At 36.6% G+C, this 21,705-nt stretch overlaps 5 protein-coding genes across 5 annotated transcripts; 2 read left to right on the top strand and 3 right to left on the bottom strand.

Annotated features, from left to right (window-relative positions):
• Nucleotides 1–1,163: 1,163 nt before the first annotated feature.
• Tsp_03948 (putative kinase domain protein) lies at nucleotides 1,164–5,438 on the top strand. Its single transcript, XM_003374711.1, has 12 exons — nucleotides 1,164–1,320; nucleotides 1,386–1,924; nucleotides 2,036–2,417; nucleotides 2,510–2,673; nucleotides 2,835–2,921; nucleotides 2,995–3,210; nucleotides 3,593–3,784; nucleotides 3,873–4,028; nucleotides 4,084–4,258; nucleotides 4,339–4,484; nucleotides 4,808–5,036; nucleotides 5,257–5,438. Exons 1-12 carry the CDS (start codon nucleotides 1,164–1,166, stop codon nucleotides 5,436–5,438), a joined length of 2,625 nt encoding a protein of 874 aa, XP_003374759.1.
• Nucleotides 5,439–6,182: 744 nt separating this feature from the next.
• Nucleotides 6,183–8,932, bottom strand: Tsp_03947 (diacylglycerol O-acyltransferase 2). The gene is made up of 7 exons (XM_003374710.1): nucleotides 8,485–8,932; nucleotides 8,232–8,406; nucleotides 7,172–7,635; nucleotides 6,909–7,083; nucleotides 6,613–6,703; nucleotides 6,445–6,535; nucleotides 6,183–6,337 (listed from the first exon to the last, which is right to left on the bottom strand). Exons 1-7 carry the CDS (start codon nucleotides 8,930–8,932, stop codon nucleotides 6,183–6,185), a joined length of 1,599 nt encoding a protein of 532 aa, XP_003374758.1.
• Nucleotides 8,933–9,542: 610 nt separating this feature from the next.
• Tsp_03946 (putative acyltransferase) lies at nucleotides 9,543–14,120 on the bottom strand. Its single transcript, XM_003374709.1, has 11 exons — nucleotides 14,009–14,120; nucleotides 13,479–13,957; nucleotides 13,352–13,446; nucleotides 13,079–13,249; nucleotides 12,757–13,023; nucleotides 12,589–12,696; nucleotides 11,607–11,740; nucleotides 11,355–11,530; nucleotides 11,053–11,125; nucleotides 9,760–9,908; nucleotides 9,543–9,551 (listed from the first exon to the last, which is right to left on the bottom strand). Exons 1-11 carry the CDS (start codon nucleotides 14,118–14,120, stop codon nucleotides 9,543–9,545), a joined length of 1,773 nt encoding a protein of 590 aa, XP_003374757.1.
• Nucleotides 14,121–15,176: 1,056 nt separating this feature from the next.
• Nucleotides 15,177–18,920, top strand: Tsp_03945 (F-box only protein 9). Its single transcript, XM_003374708.1, has 6 exons — nucleotides 15,177–15,630; nucleotides 16,243–16,511; nucleotides 16,563–16,833; nucleotides 16,928–17,124; nucleotides 17,664–17,735; nucleotides 18,243–18,920. Exons 1-6 carry the CDS (start codon nucleotides 15,177–15,179, stop codon nucleotides 18,918–18,920), a joined length of 1,941 nt encoding a protein of 646 aa, XP_003374756.1.
• Nucleotides 18,921–20,157: 1,237 nt separating this feature from the next.
• Tsp_03944 (hypothetical protein) lies at nucleotides 20,158–21,626 on the bottom strand. Its single transcript, XM_003374707.1, has 2 exons — nucleotides 20,872–21,626; nucleotides 20,158–20,362 (listed from the first exon to the last, which is right to left on the bottom strand). Exons 1-2 carry the CDS (start codon nucleotides 21,624–21,626, stop codon nucleotides 20,158–20,160), a joined length of 960 nt encoding a protein of 319 aa, XP_003374755.1.
• Between the last annotated feature and the right edge of the window lie 79 nt (nucleotides 21,627–21,705).

Genomic DNA, 21,705 nt, shown 5'->3' with positions numbered 1-21,705 from the left:
AGGGAAAATCGGTTTGCTGTTTGGAAAATAGAAAAGCGGCGAAAATTAATTCCATATCTATATAGATCAGTTGGCCTTTTTAATAATAGCTAATTATCAATCGTCAGCGTCAGCTGTTGGTTTCAAACGCCATTGTGACATGTGCTTTTTGCCCGATTTACCATTAAAAATTGGTGCTGCGTTTGTTTTGCAGGAATTTGCATTTATTTTATTTATTAAAAAAAAATTTTTTAACACTGACTCATTTTCGTATGATGGGTACCATTTTTGATGGACGATGATTCAGTGCAGTTTTATTTGCCAGATTGACTGAAAAAGTTTCACACGACAACAAGTGATGATGATGATGATGATGATAATGCTTTGCTGTTCCAAATAAATAAATAAAATATTCATTCTTCTTCTTGGGGGCGATGAAAAACAAAGAAAGCACTTTCTTTCTCTGACAGCTTTTTTTCTTATGCTTCAGGGTCGCCATGTGAAAACGGGCCAGCTCGCCGCTATTAAAATAATGAACATTAATCAAGTAAATTTATTTGCATTATTTTTCACTCGATGATGATCTTTTTTTCACTAAATTGCTTTTCAGGATGAAGAGGAAGAAATCAAATTGGAAATCAACGTTTTGAAAAAGGTTATACTTTTTTTTTACTTATTCATCTTTATAGCATTACTTTTTGCACTTTTATTCATTCAGTGATATTTATAATTAGGCTGTTGGCTGTTGTTCAAGTTGAAACATTTGCTTTTTTCTTTTTTTCATATAAACTTTTTTCTCTTGAAAATGTTTGCTGTCATTTGTGAGATGTTGCTTCCTGTTCACTTTTACAGCCATTTTCAACATCTCGACTATGGTAAACATTTGTTCATCGGTGTGTTGAAATTGAAACACGTTTTGAAATGAAGAAGCATTTCAAAATAGTTTAAACAGGGTGCGAAAGTGTGTCTATTAAAATAGAGAATGGGAATTTATGATTAATTCATATATGTTGTTGAATTTCATTTTTTTTGCATGTTCACTTATTGGTGGTATAGGGAAAGTTTTAATTTTTTGCATTTTTTCAATAGTTGAACAAGTGTATGTTATAAGGTGTTTTTTTTTCTTGAAAATAATAAGCAGATGTTCAGAATGTATAATTCTTTGGATGCTTTGTTGTTGATATATGTATGTTTTTATTTTTAAGTACTCCCATCACCGGAATATTGCAACTTATTATGGTGCATTTATTAAAAAGCAACCCAGTTCTACTGGTAAAGGTGACCAACTATGGCTAGTTATGGAATATTGTGGTGCTGGATCAGTGACTGATTTAGTGAAATGTAAGAAGAGAAAATGTTTTTTTGAATTATATAAATGAATGTGAAATTAAAATTTAACATTCAAGGTACGAAAGGATTGAGTTTGAAAGAAGAATGGATTGCCTACGTTTGCCGGGAAATACTGCGCGGCTTGGCGCATCTGCATGCCAACAAAGTCATCCACCGTGACATCAAAGGGCAGAATGTTTTGCTGACGGACAATGCAGAAGTGAAGTTGGTGGATTTCGGTGTAAGCGCCCAGTTGGACAGGACGGTCGGCCGTCGGAATACATTCATCGGCACGCCCTACTGGATGGCACCGGAAGTGATCGCCTGCGACGAAAATCCCGACGCCACGTACGACTCGCGCAGCGACCTGTGGTCGTTGGGCATCACGTCGTTGGAGATGGCCGAGGGTCAGCCTCCGTTGTGCGACATGCATCCGATGCGGGCTTTGTTCCTGATTCCGCGCAACGCCCCGCCCCGGCTCCGGTCGACCAAGCGTTGGTCGAAGAAATTCCACTCGTTCGTCGAGACCGTCCTGGTCAAGGATTACCACCAGCGCCCCTACACTGAACAACTGCTTCGACATCCGTTCATCAGGGATTTGCCGACCGAACGTCAAGTGCGCATCGCGATCAAGGATCACTTGGACCGGCATCGTCGGCTTACTCGCCGCGACCATACCGAATACGAATACAGCGGCAGTGAAGAGGAAGAAGAAGAAGAAGATCAGTCTCGTGCTGAGATTAACGAACGCTCGTCTAAAGGTTCCGACGGACCGCCGACTTCAGTTTTGCCGGTCCAAGACGACAACACCCTGAGGAAGAACTTCCTCAAGTTACAAGAAGGGCGGTCGCTGTTCGAATCGCCCGCACCTCAGTCGGTGAAACGTCAGCCTCGTCCGACGGCGGGCGTGGCACGTCTCGGCGCTGCGGCCACGAGGGCGTTGGCGCCGAAATCCCGACACGCCCACCAGTACGTGGCTCCGAACTTCAAGTACACCAAATACGGCCCGTCGCCCGAGCAACAAGACTTGAACAAGCATCACATGCAAGTCAAGCATCGTCCCCTGTCCCAGCACAGTCATCACCACGACAACGTAGCAGCTGCAGCGAGTGAGTGTGTTTTTTTTTGTTCCTTTCAATTCATATCGAATAGGAATGAATATGTGTAAAAAGTTTTTACAAAAAAAATTTTTATGCTGCAGAAGTTCGATACAGACAATCTGCCGGTGGAAAATGTGGTAATTCAAGTCGAGATGTAGAACGACGATCTGATAGGCCACGCTCGCACCGTCATCCATCACCGCCAAGTATGTCACCGAAATTATTGTTGTTTTCAATTTTTGAAATGAATAATGTTCTATACAATGTACAGACAACCCGAATTTGCAAAGCGACCACAGCGTTGGAGTCTTTGCAAAAGCTGTTGCGCAATCACCACTAGCTACCTCTTTTCAACAACAACAACAACAGCAACAACATTCTGCCGCCGGACATCACCATCCGCATCATCATCATCATCAGCTGCAGTTGGGATCTGCTGTTGGTGTTGGTTCCGTTTTAGCACAAAATCTGCAACGCAAACATTCAGCGCCTGTGCTGAATCGTCGTCCTGAGGTATGCAATTGCTTCTTCTTCTTCTTCTTTATTTGATGATCTAATGCGCCATCATATATTTGAAATTTGACAGGATTTGGATCAGCTTGCAGCTGAACTTTCTCAAATGGGCAATATTAAAAGCGTTGTAAACAAAGGCAAATCTGCTGCTATGAACAGCGAATCTCCACCGGTGCCTCCACCTCGGGATGCATCTATATCCAGTTCAGCACTGTTGCAAGAGTCGTCCAAAGAAATGGAAATAAATGGAAATGACGACGATTTGGCAACTGTCACAGCTTCGGAGCCTGTTCGCCCGTTGTGAGTTTCTGTTTGCAATTTTAATTTTGCTCACGTTTTTTATTGCACGAATGAACGTCACAATAATTCATTATATATATATATATATATGTAATTGCTTCTCTTTAAGGTCAGAATGTAAAGAGGGAACTTTGCGTGCAAGCGTGTCATCAGGCGACATGGCACCTGAAAAGCCACTGCCGCCAACACCCGATGCTTCTTCGCCCGGCGACGATGACGATGGAACGTTAATCATACGCAGACCAGGACGTGATCAGTCTTCCGGCCGCTCTTATCGTCGTTCTAGTCATTACAAAGATAAAGCGAACAATAAGGCATAAAATGCTCGTTTTTTGAATTTAAACTTTGTTAAATTTGTTTTTTTTGTTCAGAAATTTGATGATATTGGTCAACGGACGGCGTTTGCGTCTAGTCCACAGTTTGGCTCGTCGAGTTCATCCGGAGGTGAACTGGACAGTACAGAGCGAGCCCAGGCTCTGAGTCGTCGCTCTTCGACAGTTCTGCCGGATTTGTTACCGAAAAACAAAGTATCTTCAAATGTTACTCAAGGAAATTCCAACGAGGTATATATATATGCATATTTTTATTGGTTTCATTTTGATTTTGTCGGTTGAATTTCTTTTTTTTTTGCTTATTTGATCCTTTGTGTAGGCACTGTCTACTTCATCTACACCACCTCCACCGAATGCATTGCAGAAGAAAGAAAAATCTTTTATAGTATTTGGTTTTGGAAGCGGGGCAGCTGGCGTCGGAGCCGGCGGCAGTACTGTTGAAAGACCCACAAGAACACAACGAGAAATTGCTGATGTATGTACATATCTATATGTGATGATAAGCAGTAGTGTTTGTATGTTTGTTGCAGGTAAATGTGAACGTGAATCCAGCGTCGTCGCAGTCTGAGAACAGTGTTCCTGAGATTCGGAAATACAAGAAGAAGTTTTCCAGCGAAGTTCTGTGCGCCGCACTGTGGGGTGTCAATTTGCTTATCGGTACGGATAGTGGATTGGTTCTCCTGGACCGTAGTGGTCAAGGCAAAGGTAGGGGAACAGAAATTTGATTTGAGAAAAGAAGAAAAAAAAACGTTTTTTGCATATTTAATTCTTCTCATTTTTTTCAGTTTATCATTTGATAAACCGACGACGCTTCGATCAGATGACCGTCTTGGAGGGGCAGAATATATTGGTGACAATCAGTGGCAAGAAACGTCGCATCCGGGTCTATTATTTGTCTTGGTTGAAGCAGAAAATTCTCCGCTCTGAAGGGGTAAGTGGAGGGGAAGAAGTAGTTTTATGTGTTCTGTGTGCGTATGTAATGAAATTATATAAAAAATTATTCAACGGTGCAAAGGTTGAAAAACGCAACGGCTTCGTGAACGTCGGCGATCTGCAGGGTGCCATTCATTTCAAAATTGTCAAATACGAGCGAATCAAATTTTTGGTCATCGGCTTGGAAAGTTCCATTGAAATTTACGCCTGGGCACCGAAGCCTTATCACAAATTTATGGCTTTTAAGGTGGCTATTAAGAAAACAAAACGAGAGAGAAAGATTGAATTGTGAATATTTTTTTTTCTTTTCTATATTGGCAGTCTTTTGGCCAGTTGACCCATCAGCCGTTGATTGTCGACTTGACGGTCGAAGAGAATGCTCGTCTGAAGGTGTTGTACGGATCGAGCGAAGGTTTCCACGCTATCGATTTGGATTCCGCTTCAATATACGACATCCACGTGCCCACTCACGTGCAAGGATTCATCGTGCCCCACTGCATTGTCATCTTGCCCAACACGAACGGGATGCAATTGTTGCTTTGTTACGACAGTAAGTCTTTTTTTTGTGCTTGATTATTATTATTAATCATTATTACTGTGGTTATTGTTGTTGTTGTTGTTTAGACGAAGGTGTTTATGTGAACACGTACGGTAAAATGACAAAGAATGTCGTCTTGCAATGGGGCGAGATGCCTACGTCGGTTGGTAAGAGATGAAAATAGTTCCATTTCGACTTTATATTATTGTATGTTGTGTTCTTGTTTTTCAAGCTTACATTTCAACCGGACAAATAATGGGCTGGGGTAACAAGGCGATCGAGATTCGTTCCGTAGAAACTGGTCATTTGGACGGAGTGTTCATGCATAAAAAGGCGCAAAAATTGAAATTTCTCTGCGATCGAAATGACAAAGTATGCGACAATTATGAACCAGTATTTTATAATTTACCATAAATAAATGCTAATTTTTATATAAGGTATTTTTCTCGTCGGCCAAAGGTGGTGGCTCGTGCCAGATCTACTTCATGACGTTGAACAAACCGGGCATGCCAAACTGGTGATTTCAAAAAAAAAAAGCAATTCTACTTTTTCTTTGCACTTAAACTGGAGAAAAGCAGAAAATCTACTACTATAAAACTACTATATACTGATTGCGTCCAAACGAAATGTGTATTTGAAAAACAACAACAATTTTTGCTCGCCTCCAGTTTATTTATTGTTTTGCTCATTATAGAGAAAGATAGCGGTTTGTGAGCACTTATATATATATATATATATATATATACCTGTATGTCTGTTTTCTCATGCACAACGCGGCTGCCCATCTCAATTCCATGTTTTAATTTTTTTTTATTTATTCAGTTATCTTTTCCCTTTCAGAATCAGCATCCATTCTATATGCTTATGTTGTTTTTCTGTTTTGCTTTAAAATGAAAATCATTTATCTCCTGTATGTATTCTTCTGAATGGCCGCTCAATTGCGATAATCTTTTATTTTTTGTTTCATTTCTGTTTGTTATCATGCATATATATATATCCGCGCGCGTGTGTGTGTGTGTGTATGCATCGCTTTCATGAAAGCGCGCACTTTTATAAAATTATTTAATGTTCATCAATTAGTGTTTATATAGCTTAATTCATGTGAACTTACATAATGCTAATAAAATGTAAATGTTAAACAACAACTTTACTGGTTATTCAGAGTATTTCCAACTGTGCCGATTCAGGCAGGCCGTAGGATACTTTGTAAGTGTTGAACAGTGTCAGCAGTTCGTTTACATAAATTTCGTGCAAACGATCGATTTGTTCTTGTGTTGGATCTTCACATTTCTCCACGTCGATTGGTCGACCAACTGGAAATGAAAAGATTAAAAACTGTTTTAAGTTGTATTATCAATTTCTCTCTCCCTTTCTGTTTATATGCAAATAAATGACTAAATAAATAAACAACTCGGCGTACCGACAGTGCAGATTGGTCGACGATATGGCAGGAATATGTAAGAACCGTAAAAAATCGGTGTTGAGAAGGTGGCAATTTTGCGAAACCAGTCCTGCAACAATGGCAATTGACGAAGAAAAATAATAACAATTAGAAGAGAAAAAATAAATTGATCAGTACACACTTTACCTGCATTTTACGCAACAACGACCCTTTCTCATTATTGATCTGATCAAACACGTCAACCTCACCGAATGAATATGATGGAACCAATGAGGCTCTATAAACAATTTAATAAAATATTAATAGTTCTGAATATTGTTTGAACATCAAAGAACAACACAACACTCAATTAATTGATCATCATTATCATTTATTAATAATTTCCAGTCGTTGCCATGCATGCAAAAAAAGAATGTGGTAAAAGTGAAAAGCGAGCGACTCAAAAATATTGCAGAATTGCAATGCAAAAGTTGTCTCCTTACCCACAAATTAGAGCAAGTCTGACGAATCCTTTGCGTGATTTCAATATGATCCTGCTTGCACCAGGGTGGGCTTCGAGAGCTTCTTCGGCGCCACCGACAGCCAACACGACAGCATGCCCGCCTGCTGGCTTCGATAGCATATATTTAACGCTCTCTCTACCACAAGAAATTGCCCCTGAATGCTATATTATTATTACATGTGCAAAACAATCTTTGCTTGCATGCTTGTTTGTATATGTTTTTTTTTGAAAATTTGTTCTAACCTAACATCAACATATATTCACGTCGAAACGGGAACAAAAAATTGATGTCTAATGTGCCCGGATAGGTGGTGATGCCTGGATAAGCGTCGCTGAATCCGGTCGCTTCGGTCAGGAAGTTGGCAAACAGCCCTGCGGCCGTTATACCGTGAGGATGATTGGCAATTAAATAATTTCTACGTGGGGAAAGTGGTGCAGTTTTTTTCAAATATATTGGAAAATAATCAGCTAAGCATTTGAAAAGTGAACACCGACGCAAACACATGAAAAGATGCGATCCACGCCGAGGAGATTCGTAATCATACAAATACCACAAAAAGTACAACATCATTACCCACCAGTAAGATGTGTACATGAGAATGTAATAAATATAATAAAGAATTAGCAGGGGACTGATGAGTATTACAAAAATATTAAAAAGTACCGCAACTGCTTGACAGCTGCTTAACAAGACTGGCTTTACAGTACTGAAAGTAAGCGTAGTCATTCTTGCTAGGTAGAGAATCGATAGAAGCTAGTTCAAATCAAAACAGGCATTTTCAACAAACAGACGCTAACGAAATGTTGGAAAACAAACAAAATAAGTATATATTTGAAATTTTATCACAAACTAATGTCAAAAGAAATATGCTGGTCTTCATAAAGCGATAAATTCATGAAAACAGCGCCTGCCAAAGTTGCACTGGAAAAAGAACTATTCGTCATCGAAAATACCAAGCTCAAACTAGCATGACTTTCAAAAAGCATAACTTACAAATTTAAAATGCAAAAATTGATTCCATCTTATTGAACAAAACATTCTAAAGCATCGTTAACAAAACTTACGCTGATGTTACCGTTAAATCAATCTAAATAAAACGGTAATATATGTGATCGACAAGTAACATCCTAATAATTACAGTATGCAATGATGCAATTTCGGCATTTGAAAGTGAAAATTTTGCATTTGAAATAAACTCAGAAATTATGCATCGAGAAGAATATATTAAATTGAAAATCTTTTTTTATGAAAGAAAAAATTCAACAAAGAACCAACACATAACAAATGAACATAATGTCTTACCCACAATGAAGTGCCAATTTAATGAATCCTTTACGTGATTTCAAAACAACACGATGCTTTCCTGGATGTGCTTCAAGAGCTTCTTCGGCTCCGCCGATTACAACAGCAACTGCTGTTCCTTTTTTAGGTTGGGAAAGCAAATAATGTATTGAATTTTTACTGCAGTCTGTTACACCTATTATAAATTATTATTGTATTTGAAAAGAAGCTCAGTCCGAGTAAAGTGATTCTTAAAATATAAATAAGAACAAACCCAGAAATTCAAAATATTCACGTCGAATAGGAAACCAAAAGTTCATTTTCAAAGTTGACAAGTATGATTGCATGCCAGGAAATAACGAAGAAAAGCCGGAATACTCTTGACAAAAATTTGTCGCACCAAAAGATAGTATTCCATGGGGATGATGACCAATAATGTAATTCTTCGACGGATCGAGTTCAGCCGTTTTTCGCAACGTTATTGGAAAATACTGTTGGCAGAGCTTCATGTAATAAGTGCGTCGTAGAAACATAGAAAGACGAGATCCTTGTGACGGAGTTTGCCAATCATAAATAAACCAAATCAAATATCCGAGCAAAATGGTAAAATAACCGCCCGTCAACAGCTTGTAGACCAGAAAGCAAGAAATGGGCGGATATAATACCATAAAAAATACGTGGAACAATATGGCAAGTGCTTGAAGGACAAATTCGAGATCCATTTCTACGAGTATTTGCCGGCGACGACTACCGATCGAATACAACAATGAGAAACAGTACAATTACTGAAGATTTTAAGTTAAAAAATGTTTAAAGTTTTAAAAACATACTTTAAACTCGATAAGCTTTGTTTTAACTTTTAAAGTACGCTTCTGTAGCTGTCGTTCAGTTCAACAAAATTTAAACCATTGGAAACTATGCACAAACTTTTCCCGCTATTGGTTAAAGTAAACAACTTTGTTTCTTTTGAAAATTTTATCTCAAAAAAACAACACAAAACAGGTTTCCGGTCACATTAGATTTATTCAGTTTGAATGGTGTAAACACAATGATGAGGATTCGGTTCTCATGTACATCAAGTGCAACCCAAGTCTTGCGACCTTTAACAGCGCCCTATCATAAACAAGAAAAACCGTCCCTGCAATGAGCGAATACTGATATGTTATTTCTCAACACGTTCATTAAGAAATTCAACAATGGTGTCAGTGTTCCATTTATCAATACCCAACGTCTCGACCACCTCTTTCTTTTCATTAAATAATTTTATAACAGGATTCGCTCCTCGTTCATAACGCACCCGAAATCCAGGCCATTCTTTTGGTTTTTCAGACTTTACAAAAGCTGAAAGTGAAAACATTCTCATTATTTATGCATCATTTACTAGCATCGAGATCAAATTTACCATGGATTTGCGGGTACTGCCCCAAACGTCATCCACACACTACCAGCTCCGCAAATGGATATTTCTACAAGTGACAAATATCGGATGAGATCACATGCAGGCAAATTTGTTTGTAAAATTTGCAGATACAAATTTCTGGTAACTCACTTGGTTTATAGCGTCGTACAGTTCGTCCTTCGCACAGCACTGACGACAGTTCGGCTCCAGTTCTTTCAAACCATATTGAGATAATTCAGAGCAAGAACTGCACACTAAGTTGGGAGTAAAACCGACTGCTTTGCAATCATCCGGAGAGACTGAAATAATCACTTGAACAGCCTAAAATACAGTTGAACAGCAATTGCAAGTATATAAAGTAAATTTTAGAGAAAAAATAATAGAAAAGTAAAAATACTGCGCAGAAAGACTTGACATTTCGCAGTTTTGAAAATTATCTTAAAGATAAACGCATCCTTAGTTAAAACACATGAACAAAGCTTACCATTTTAAAAAATACAACAATAGATAAAGGCACATTCTGAAAATTCATTTTTATAAAAGTTCGTGGAAAACAACCAACTTTTCTGAACTGAGTACAAATTGCAAAAATAATACTTTACCCATAAAAGTAATACTGTAATTTGAAGGTGTAATCAAGCTCGTTGCAAACCTGACGTTAAAAGGTGATTTGAAAGTAACTTGTGAGGCTTTTTCTTATGCAAAAGAAAATATACTTTCATTTCTGCATAATTAGTTTTAAATTCGATAACTTTAACACGTGAAAATTTTAGATGGAGTTTTACATGTGCTGACAATAGACAGGTGTACAAAAGTACTGTGGCCTACAGTTTACATTAACTCTTTGAAAACTGAACGTTATATTAAGATATTCCTAGTGATTGTTGTTCGCTTTAACGCGGCCTTTACAACACGAACAAATCTGCATTTAAGCACTGCAACAACTTCAGTATGCTTTGCACAATCAACAACTAAAATAACCAAATAAACAAAACAAAACAAACACAGCATCACTCCAATAAACAAAGCCATCTGCTTATATATATACATAACGTATCGTTTGTAAATTAAAATTTATTTCACAAGTAGCAGCAAAATGATTTCAATAAATTTAATCGATCATAAGAAACAGCATTCAAAACTGTTTTCATAATATGGATAAAACCCGAAACAAAGATACTTTTTTCTTTTTTATAAAACGAATCATCATCACAGACTGTCTTTATTCATCAATTCTGAAACTTCTTCACTAATTGTGTTGAACGTTTCGAGCATTTCCAGTCTCGTGGATTCTGCTAACATTGCCACTTGATTTTCATCGCTACCAGTAGTATCAATCGGTGGAAGCACTTCCACAATAATAAGACCACCTTTACCACCGAACATGCGAATATTGATAAACAACAGTTTTGACTTTTATTGTCGCAAATAAAGTACACTTACCCGAATCGAAACGACGCTCCAACTTGCTGTAAAAATTCCTGTATGAAGAAAATACCACAGGTACAATTGGTATCTGAAACATAAATAATATGTTTAACGTGCATTTTTATTTTTCCCATTGTTTTCATTTTACTTGAGCTTGAACGGCCAAATAAAATGCTCCTTTTTTAAACGGTAACAAACCGGAATCTCGATTTCTAGTGCCTTCAGGAAATACCCATAGCTTTATCTATAAAAGTACACTTTTCGAAACATATTCTTCCATTTTAAATTAATAAATAATAAACAAATAAAGCAGTCACCTTTTGCTCTATTATATGCTTCAATGTACTGCTGATAACTTTCCGAGCGTTGTTTTTATCGAAACGATCTATAAATACGCATCCGCAAAGTATGGACGCTATTCCAAAGAAACCCATATATTTCAGTGATTTTTTTGCCAATGGTGCACAACGTTCTGGCCAAATTCGCATCATCGCTAGAGCGTGGCAAGACAATGAATAAAAAGAGATAATTAATAATTTGAAAACAATATTATTCCAACGATGACTCACGTATAATATCTAGAGAACTCTGATGATTGCAAACGACAATTAACGGCTGCGAAGATTCGAGATGACTGGCTCCACGCACGATAATTTTCAGCTGATACAGGCGTTCTACCCAGTATAAAACGTATCGAACCATCCTGCATAATTTGACACGAAATTGATAAGTAATACAGTTGAAGAAAAAACGATAAAAGAAATTGCTTTACTGAAAATTTCGGAGGCTCATCGGTCGCGCAAGAGCCATTATTGTTATAAAAATGCTAGCCGTTGACAGGATACTGTAGTAAACGGTCATTTTAACAATGTAACGATATGTAGACGACAATTGCCAAATAACTACCGTTGCACTGAGAACAAATAATAGCAACGACCAAAAATAAACCATTGGCAACATGCTAAAGTGTGCTGAAGTTGATGAATGGCAAAAAGAAACACTTATAAATACGGATGAAAAACAGTTTCAGTATTTGTAAAACTGATTGACAACAAAACCTATGCATAAGTGAAATATTCATAAATTTATTAAGAAACCATAAATTGTTTGTCACGAGGACTTTCCGGGGCCCAGAGTTTGAAAGTTCTATCATAAGATGAGCTAGCAATCCAATTCCCATCTGGAGATATAGATGCGCACATAACTTTGCTCTCGTGACCTTGTAAAGTTTTCAGCGGCTGCCAGCCTGGATTAGTCCATAACTGAAAACTGACAATATGAAAAAAGAGAATAAAATAAAAATAAACAATATGCAAACCTTAATTGTACAATCATACGATCCAGTCAACAAGTAGCCTCCGTGTGCCGTATCTATGCACACTTTAGATACCAAACTATTATGGGCAGGCAAAGTGTAAATACAGCGGCGCATCCTCAAGTCCCATATTTTACAAGAATTGTCTGCACTCCCTGATACCATTTGGTAACTAATTATGAAAAAAATTTCTTTTTAATAATATTTCAAATATTATTTATTTAGCTAATACAAACCCATTCGGTAAAAAATCCACAGTAAGGATAGAACGTTGATGACTCTCGAGAAACATTACACAACGACCTGTACGCAAATCCCATACACGGCCATACGCATCTAAACCTCTGAAAAAGAATAAAAAAGAATACACTTTAAAAACCTCTTACATTTTAATAACTACTAACCCCGTCAAAGCCACAGAACCATCGCACTGAAATGCAATATCATAAACTGACTTGCTGTGCCCTTCTTGGTACAATATTTCTTGCTTCACTTCAACATCGTACAGTCGCCAAGAACAATCAAAACTGTACAAAATGAAAAATGAACAAATGAAATTATTATTTAATCCAAAATACCATGTATAGGCTATAAATCTTCCAGAAGGATGGAAAGCAAGACGAGAAACGCGATAAGGTGCACAGTCATCGATATCGAGCAATGGCTTTTCTCTAGAAAGATAAAATTTCTTTATAAAACAATAAATAATATTTGTAAATGACTTACTCATTCATTGACCACAGTTTTACACGACCTTCTTGATCACAGCTACCTATAAGCATATGATTTTCTTCATATTTCGGATGAAAACGGACACAGCAAGCGCTGACACTGTGACCGCGCAATTCTTTCACCAATTTACAGTCAGGAACAGACCAAATTTTACATAATCCACTCCTGAAAACCAATAAATTAATTTAAATTACTAAAAGTACTTTGACCTAATCAAGCTGCAGCTCATTTTTACAATACGACAAATAGATGAAATTCAAGCATTACCAACCAGCTGTAGCGATGAATTTTGAATCTGGACTGAAATCACAATAAACTACTGGTCGAACATCACCAATCTGGCTACTAAAGTTGGTGACAGTCTAAAATTCACAATATGCGTTAAAACCATTACCGGAAAGTTAACGAAGTATAAAAAAACAAAAATTACAGAAATCCACTTGTGAGTTTCTTGAAGTCGAATTGCTCTTTCCTGGCCTGGAATATTTTTTTGCTCCCGAGCTTTTAATAAACGTTCCTTTGCTCGAGGAAGAGAATATTGTGCAATGAAAATGCGAGCACTTTTTAAAGCTTCACTTCCTTCATGATACCAAGTAGTTTCGTCCTCTTGACTTTCAACAGCTGGCTCTTCGCGCCTCAAAATTCTGTGCGCCTCTTCTTCGGCCATTAATGATAAAATCTTTCTCAAACGTTCTCGTCGATCGGGTTTGTCTTCTCCAAAAAGACATATCGGATGCCCGAGCTGTCGAAGAAGCGCCTTCACTTCATAATCGTCAGTGGGGAGTGTCATCATACGAGCTCGTTTGCGACGTTGAAATTCCGCCAACATGATTTCTCGAGTAGAATCGGTCGTGCTTTCCAAAGTGTAATGCTCTTAAAATATGCAAAATTATAAAACAAATTGTTAATATCGACAACCAGTACCATCTGTCTTGAATATGTTGGGCGCTTCGGATGAACCTGCCGTAGCTATGGAAGTGAGCTGATTCAACCTGGCCAAGGTTTTCTTTGCTGGGTCTTCCGAGGAGTTTTCCATGGTCAAAATGAACAACTCAGTCAACTTTTCTTGCTAAAATAAAACAGTAGAAGTGTTTAAAAAACACAACAAACTGTGCTAAGTAAGATTTTCAAAAAGTATAAAAAACTTTATTTGCAAAGCAAGAATTTTTAAGAATAAAAAACGTTTTATTAATTTATACATTGCAATTTTAAGAAATTTACCTATTAATCTTAATAACACAAGTGCCCAATACGCAAAATTCTACAGTTCCATTGTCGGTAAAATGAAACTCAAGTTCATTTAAATTATAAATTTTTAAAATGAAAAATCTCTTATATCAATATATCTCAAGAAATGTTTTTCATTAGTGCTTTTCATTTATACACAGTATAAAAGAGTGTGAAGTTGTACTATAAAATTCATAATTTGTATTTTCAATCGCATTTACGTTTGGTAAAAGGATAGAACTGGTAGTACACAATTTGCTCCATAATGAGACTTTATTTTATTTGTAAATTTCTGTTAGAAAGTTTTTAATTTGCTAGATTTATTTTGGATTTGACATCTGATTAAACTAGGCCAACCTTGCATTATGAAAGGATTACTGTAGTTTACGTGTTTTATTCTTAAGTATACTTTGTCATGGGAAAGGAAAATGCATTCCCATTCAGACTGTGTTGTTTTTTGTATATTATGCATTTTATCAGTTAATGAAAGTGAATTAAATTTTCTAGTTGTCCAGTTTGATAGAATCAGATGATGTACAATTTTCAGAACTTGAATGTTTTAATTTTTTCTTATATATGAATAATGAATTGTTTAGTTTTTAATTGCAAATATTTCATTTTAACGTAATACGTAGCTTATATTTAGTGTTTAAATGATGATTTGCATTGCAGCTTACTGTTCATTTTCAATATTACCTAACGTTTGCAAGTGAAAGATTGGCGTTATTTTGCAAATATACTTTTAACTACTGCGTAGCCAGATGATAGCCATGGCTTACGCACTTTTCATTTGCATTAAAATTGAACCGAAGCTGATCTTCAATTATTGCTGATGGTAAGTTTTGTTGGCAAGTTTCTGAAAGTTATGAAAAAATGCATCTTCTCATTTCAATGGAAGGGTGATCAGCCGAACTGCACTGGAAAGGGATTCGTTTGCAGTTGTTCAAGTTCCAGTGAAGAAGACGAAGATGAAGACTCTTCTTCTTCCTCCTCATGTCTTGACATTAGCGGAGAGTCGGATTCCACCTGCGGTGGATCCAGCGATGCCGAAGAGTCGGTGGATCATTTTCGACAGATATTGAAGAAAAGCGACCCCAGCGAACGTGTTCAGAGCAAAATTGCAGAATGTTCCAAAGAACAATCGACTTACAAGTCGGATGAGAAAAAATTGTTGGCAGCCACAGAGCTGTTTCAAATGGGTGTTCATTGTGAGCAGCAGGGTAAAATGCAGGAAGCAGTTCGTCATTACAAGCAAGCATTGTTGATTGAACCGACCATTGAAAGAAAATTGTATGGGCAAACAGTAATTCAAAAATCAGGTAGACCTAAATTTTTAGTTGTATTTCAACGTGATTTTATGCTGACCATCGGTAATTTGTTGATTTTCGAATTTTAAAAGTTGTTTACTTCAAAGTTGAATTGTATTTTATGCCAATATGTGAAATGTGTTGTAAACAGGATGATTAACGCACATTATTGATTGATAAAATCAGTTATAAATAATAATAATATTCTGCAGAAATGCAGTTTGTTTGTTTCTTTTTTATAGATCACCTTATATTAAACAGAACCAACTTTCAGCGTAAAATCGACTGCAATTAATCATCTGTGAAATTGATTCTGCATATGCAAATTTAGACCAAATTTAAATATTATAATTCCAAACAATATTTGATTGAAAAGTTGTATTTCATGAATGTTTTTATGTTTACTTTTGCTTTTATTATTGCAAAATTGTGATATATGTTCAGTAAAAAGAAAATGCTCTTTTTATTTGATGAAATGTAGAAGATTATTAATAATTTGTTGGAAAATAATTTATTGATTATTTAAAATGTTATTTTTGCAAATGTAAGCAAGCAGTGCAATGATACGATCAATATGTGAGCGATGTGAGATGTCGATTTAAAGCTTTATTTCTCTTCTTCTAGATTATGCGAGAAATGTTCGCAAGCGAAACACGAGCACAAGAAAGAGTCGAACGTCGTGGAGTGGCAGCATTACAGCTAATAGTGAGGAATTGATTCAGAAAATTTACCAGCGCTTGGCAAATGTGTCCAAAGTGTGGCGTATCTGTGAACCGAATGTCGAGCAACAGTTGACGCACATTTCAGCGCTTCCGGTTGAAATTTTAATGCAAATTTTTCGATTGGTCGTGTCGGCAGATCTGGATGTTGCACAGTTGGAACAATTGTCCATGGTTTGTGTTGATGATGATTATTTATTCTTTTATGCAAATTTCATATTTCAGGTTTGCGGTGGATTTTATTGTTTGGCACGTAATTCAGATTTATGGCATGCAATTTGTGCAAAGATTTGGAAAAGCCGACTTGGACCGTTGCCATCAGATTTCACATCATGGCGAGAAGTTTACATGAATCGAGCGCATCTTCATTTCAACGGACTCTATGTGTCGAAAGCTAGCTACGTTCGAATGGGTGAAAGAGGCTATCACGATCACATCTCTTACAATCCATGGCATGTTGTGGTTCATTATCGTTATTTGAGATTTTTCCCAGATGGTAAGTGTTCAAATAATAATAATAATAATAATAATAGCAGGGTTACGGTGTTGTTCATTTCTATTATTAGATTCTGTGATCATGATCACTACAGCCGATCCACCAAAAATTGTTGTACCGTTGATGAGAACAAAAGTTGCAAAACATGCCACAGCAGTTATTGGTCAATTCACATTGGACGGTTTAAACTGTGTTAGCATGTCTTTCCAACGAGTGACCAATGGTTCCGATGAAGTTATCCGTGGAGGACGTATTCCGGTTGCATTTACTTCAACGCAATCCCTTTTGATGGTTTTCCCAATTGCTGTTGTTGTTGTTGTTGTTGTTGTGTTATTGTTAAAATTTAATTTAGGAGTTACAGTTAGAAAGCACGAAACATGGTCAATATAACATTCTTAGTTGGCTCAATTACGAAGTGATGTTCAAGTACAAATCTGCTCCGGATGTTGTATCGAAGTGTTGTCTCAACGATAAAGATTTCCCACCGTTTAATTTTTATCGAGTGAAAAGTTTTTCTTCTTATACAGTAGGATCGTTGTGAAATCATACGGTGTAATTATTGTTTTATTTTATTTTTTTCTGTATCGTGTGTGAGGAAGTTTTTATTTTTTTTTCTTTATCATGTACAATTGTATTTTTGTTTCCATAATTCTCGGTTTATGGCTATATTAATGAAATGCAGGTCATTTCCGCTACTGTTCTACTTTGATCTTAGCAACGAGGACAAAGGAAACTGCGAAAAATGGTCAAATTCGGTCCACTTTTGAAAATGTTGAAAGTTTGTTCGTCTGGCTGACCACTGACTGAGTATGCGTGTTACACTTTTGCAGCTTTTATCAATTTTTGCTTGTCTCACTTTTGCGGGCTGTACAAATGCTTTTTTCTGGGAATTGGATAGAGAGGTTTGTGTGGAGTGAATATTTTCATTCCTATTTTGTACTCTTTGACAAACTTATGTGTGCACATTTTCAATTATTGTTGTTATTGATGTTTTATTGTCGTTAATATGATACTGTATGGTACGTAAACAAAAATAGACATAGAAGTAATCTTTTCATTTTATAGTTGTTTTTTTGTTCACACTGTTAACATACATATAGTTGAAATGAGTAAAATTTGTAAAATATTCCCCGTTGGATTGTTCAAATTTAAATTCATTAACTTTCTCATTATTTATTGCCCTGAATCGATTCTTCCAACCAGTGTAACTTACAATTTGAAGTTGATATTGAAAACAAATGCAAGATGATTCGTTTTTGAACATAGCAATTGATTGAAATTATAGACTACTGTAGATATCAGTTACCAAATATGAACAGTTAAGATTAAATCGCTTTGGAAAAATGAAACTAAAGTAAAAATTTATTATTTATTCCCATTTGAACAGTGAATTAGTGAAAAATATTCAGGATTGGTTTCGTAATCGTAAAGAAAGACTGAAGCATGTGTCAATGCCAATAGAGTTGTACAGGCCGACTAGCACACCGATACCAGCCACTACTGCTACTAGGTCGCCAGAATTAACATCAACTGATTTGGATATTTTCCAAGTCACGACGGCAAAGTCAGTTCCTGTTACGGAAGATGGTTATCCGAATGGTGATATACCTGAGCGGATTGTCAGAATTCGAATTCACATGATCGCCAGGCGGGTTCAACTGGAGTCAGTTCAGCATGCCGCTGCTGGGCAAATGGTCGACGTGTACACCGCTCGGATGCGTTGGACGGAGCCTGGCAGGTGGAATGACGCAGAGTTGGACCATTCTGAGCGTTATTATGATCTCAAATGTTGGCTGTCCATGGAAGGCTCCAAATCACGAATGGTTGTCAACCGTCGTCTCAGCGCACAGTTTAACGGCTGCGGCGAGAAGTTTCGATTCCCAACCAAGTGGGCGTTGGTTTTCCAATGTGCTGTACGTGCGGTGAACGGTCGAGGAAATGTTGGCCTGTGGACGCTGTCCAAACGAATCCAGGTACAACAGATACCAGTCTACTTGCCTGGTATCAGTGGTGTCGACGTGCGTCGACTAACGGATTCTGAGATCAAACGAATTCTGGAAAAAGCTAGACTTCTAGTTGATACGTAACATTCTGTTCAGCATTCTTCTTTCGCCATCTCATTTCCTCTCATTTATTAATATATATTTATTTACATACACACATGTTGTTGTTGTTGCTGTTGTTATTTGTTTTGCTTCTTTCATCGCTTCTTAGTTTTCATTTTCTGCTGGATAAAAGAAAAAAAGGTAGGTACAAAACCAACTGCTTGACAAGTCACCGGCTACAGTAACACTTGTTTCATATTTCACTTGTATTTGCACTTCAGTGGTCGGTTTGCACTGTTTCGGATTCAATTTGAGTTAGTTCACTGCATTCCGAACCACTGCTTGTGCGAAACAATGATTTGCGTTGTGCTGAGCTACGAACAGGCTTCTCTTTTGACTGACAAAAGGAGCAACGTCGTGACGACCTAAAAAGTTTGTTTTTTGAACTTTTTTTAAAAAAGTATTTTGCCAGTCATGTTTCGTGAATATGTACGTACATCAAATGTATAACGATTAATTATTTTTTACAGTCAAACGTAAAAAAATGTATATAATTTTTTTTGAATTAAATGAAATTCAGGTTTAAATGGTGATTTTCTTATAAAATAAACTCTGCTGAATGTTTCGGTACGCATAAAGTTTTTTGAACCTATATTAAGCAATTCTGTTTTTTTTAATGGAAAATTTAGAACGGATGCAATGACAAAAGATGATGATGCATTCAGTAAAAAATGAAACATGATTTTCATTAAAAGTTACTATCATTATAGAAGGTTCCGCTCAAGCAATATTTTTTGGTAAGTTTTTTAATTTTTTTTATTAATTCGTTGTTTTTTATTGAAACTGAATTACATAAAATTCTAAAACTATTTGAGTTTGAAAATTTGATGCAGAAGCGTGTTGTTTATTTTCAACCTTGTACTTGTTCCTATTTCTGTATTTGAAATTAAATGTAGCGAGCTGTTTTAAGTTTTTATTCACAAATAAAAGGATATATGCATAGTCATATAGATATTAATGAATTTCTGGTCAATTTTTTGTTTTTGAAATGCTTTTGTACTGTGCAGTAATGGTATGCAATGTTAAAGCGCATAGTGGTGCATAAATATAGTTGAACTTTATGCTCAGTCTGAATATGTTTTTTTTGCATTTGTCTTTTCTGTTGTAATAATTTTTAAAGGAAAACTTATTTCTATTCATTTTTTATAAAATTTACGATAATGTAACGGCTATTGAATGTTTATGCTGTTTTATAACGCAACAATGGGGAGCTGACTAATCAACTTGTGTAAATAGCGTTAAATAATATTATATGCAAGTTGATCTGAATATCTAGATATTCGTTTTTCTTTAATATATTTAGAATAAATTTCAAATTGATAAACAGCAATAAATAGTGAACAGAGCTCTCAGCAGCATGATGCATTGAACGCTGTCGGTTTAAATGATAGGAAAACTTGGTAGTCTTAAATTGAAAGTTTAGGCTGAAATTATTTATTTGTATAATAATGCGGTAGTTTGAGTAAAAATGTGAAAGTGCATTTATTGAATTCTTTTCCTGATAAGCATTTTTTACTGTTGCAGAAAGATGTGCAGTTAATAGTTATTCGAATAAGTTCAGCAAATAAATTAACTTCTGAATGCTTGACCTAGTTGAAAGAAAATCATGTAATGTCATTAATGTATTCTGAATTAATAGAACAAAAAATTATTCATTTTAACATTTTCAAGTATTGAAAACGTATACAAAATGGCATGTTTACACGAACATGACATAACAAGTAAAGAAAGGTTGTGCTGTTTAAGTAGACGAGTTTTGATTGCAATCGTTTGAAATGCCAAACTATAGTTTAGAATAATTTTGATTAATCAAAGTATTTTATTACTATGGTTAGGCGATATGTATATATATATCTGAGGAAGTGTTAGAAAATGTTTTTTCCAACCCTACTTAAGTGAATAATAGAAAAATGCATGCATGTATTTCACTTACCGAGTAAAAATGTAGCAAGAATAAGCCCAGGCAATCAGTACAATCGCTATGGCTAGTGAAGCGGTCAAATAAATTATGTGGATTGGCGTGTATTTTGTTGGCTGTTCATTTTGGGGTATTTCGTCCAAAGTTGGCGGCAGCGTGGGTGCTGGTTGATGAATGATCACTGTTTCTATTACAAGATGATCAGTTGATAGAATATTTTGAAGCAAGTGCAGACGTGCATTCAGAATTGAAGCTACGGTCGATGCAGGTATCCAATTTGGTTGTTCAGCGTTCGAATCGGCTGCCACGACGAAGCTGAGACGTGTAATATTGACGTCGGCGAACGAGCATTCAGCTTGAATGAACACAATCTGCGAACTGTTCAAATTCGAAATCCTGGTCTGTTCCACACCGAAACAGTTAGCAATGGAACATTCTTCACGAATCCACCAAGCTAAATAATCTTTGATGAATTGTTCATAGCTTTGATCATGTCGAACTGTACGGTTGAGTTGCAAGGAGCAGCCGTCGAATTGAACCCCAACAGCTTGCAGATGGTCGAAATTGAAAGCGCACAGCGACGACTGGTTCATTTTTGAAGATGCTGAACAAAAGCAACTCCAACGTGTACCTTCGTTGCAGAGCATATCTTGATCATAGGGCAGGAAAAGATTGTGCTGTTCTGAAAAAGTTTCCCCAAACGGCCACACCCCTGTCGGGCTTGTTGTTAAAACAAGCAAACGCAGAATAACGTCGATCGTTGATCGCATGTTCAGCAGTTCACCAGAATCACAATCTGTTATGAATGGGGGGGGGGTTTCAAAGGAATGATGTGGACAGTAATTTTAT

This window comes from Trichinella spiralis (genome assembly GCF_000181795.1).
Source record: "Trichinella spiralis strain ISS 195 chromosome Unknown Scfld5, whole genome shotgun sequence".
Taxonomy (NCBI): domain Eukaryota; kingdom Metazoa; phylum Nematoda; class Enoplea; order Trichinellida; family Trichinellidae; genus Trichinella; species Trichinella spiralis.
The sequence above is the reverse complement of the archived record's forward strand: the minus strand, read 5'-3'. Positions and strand labels throughout refer to the sequence as shown.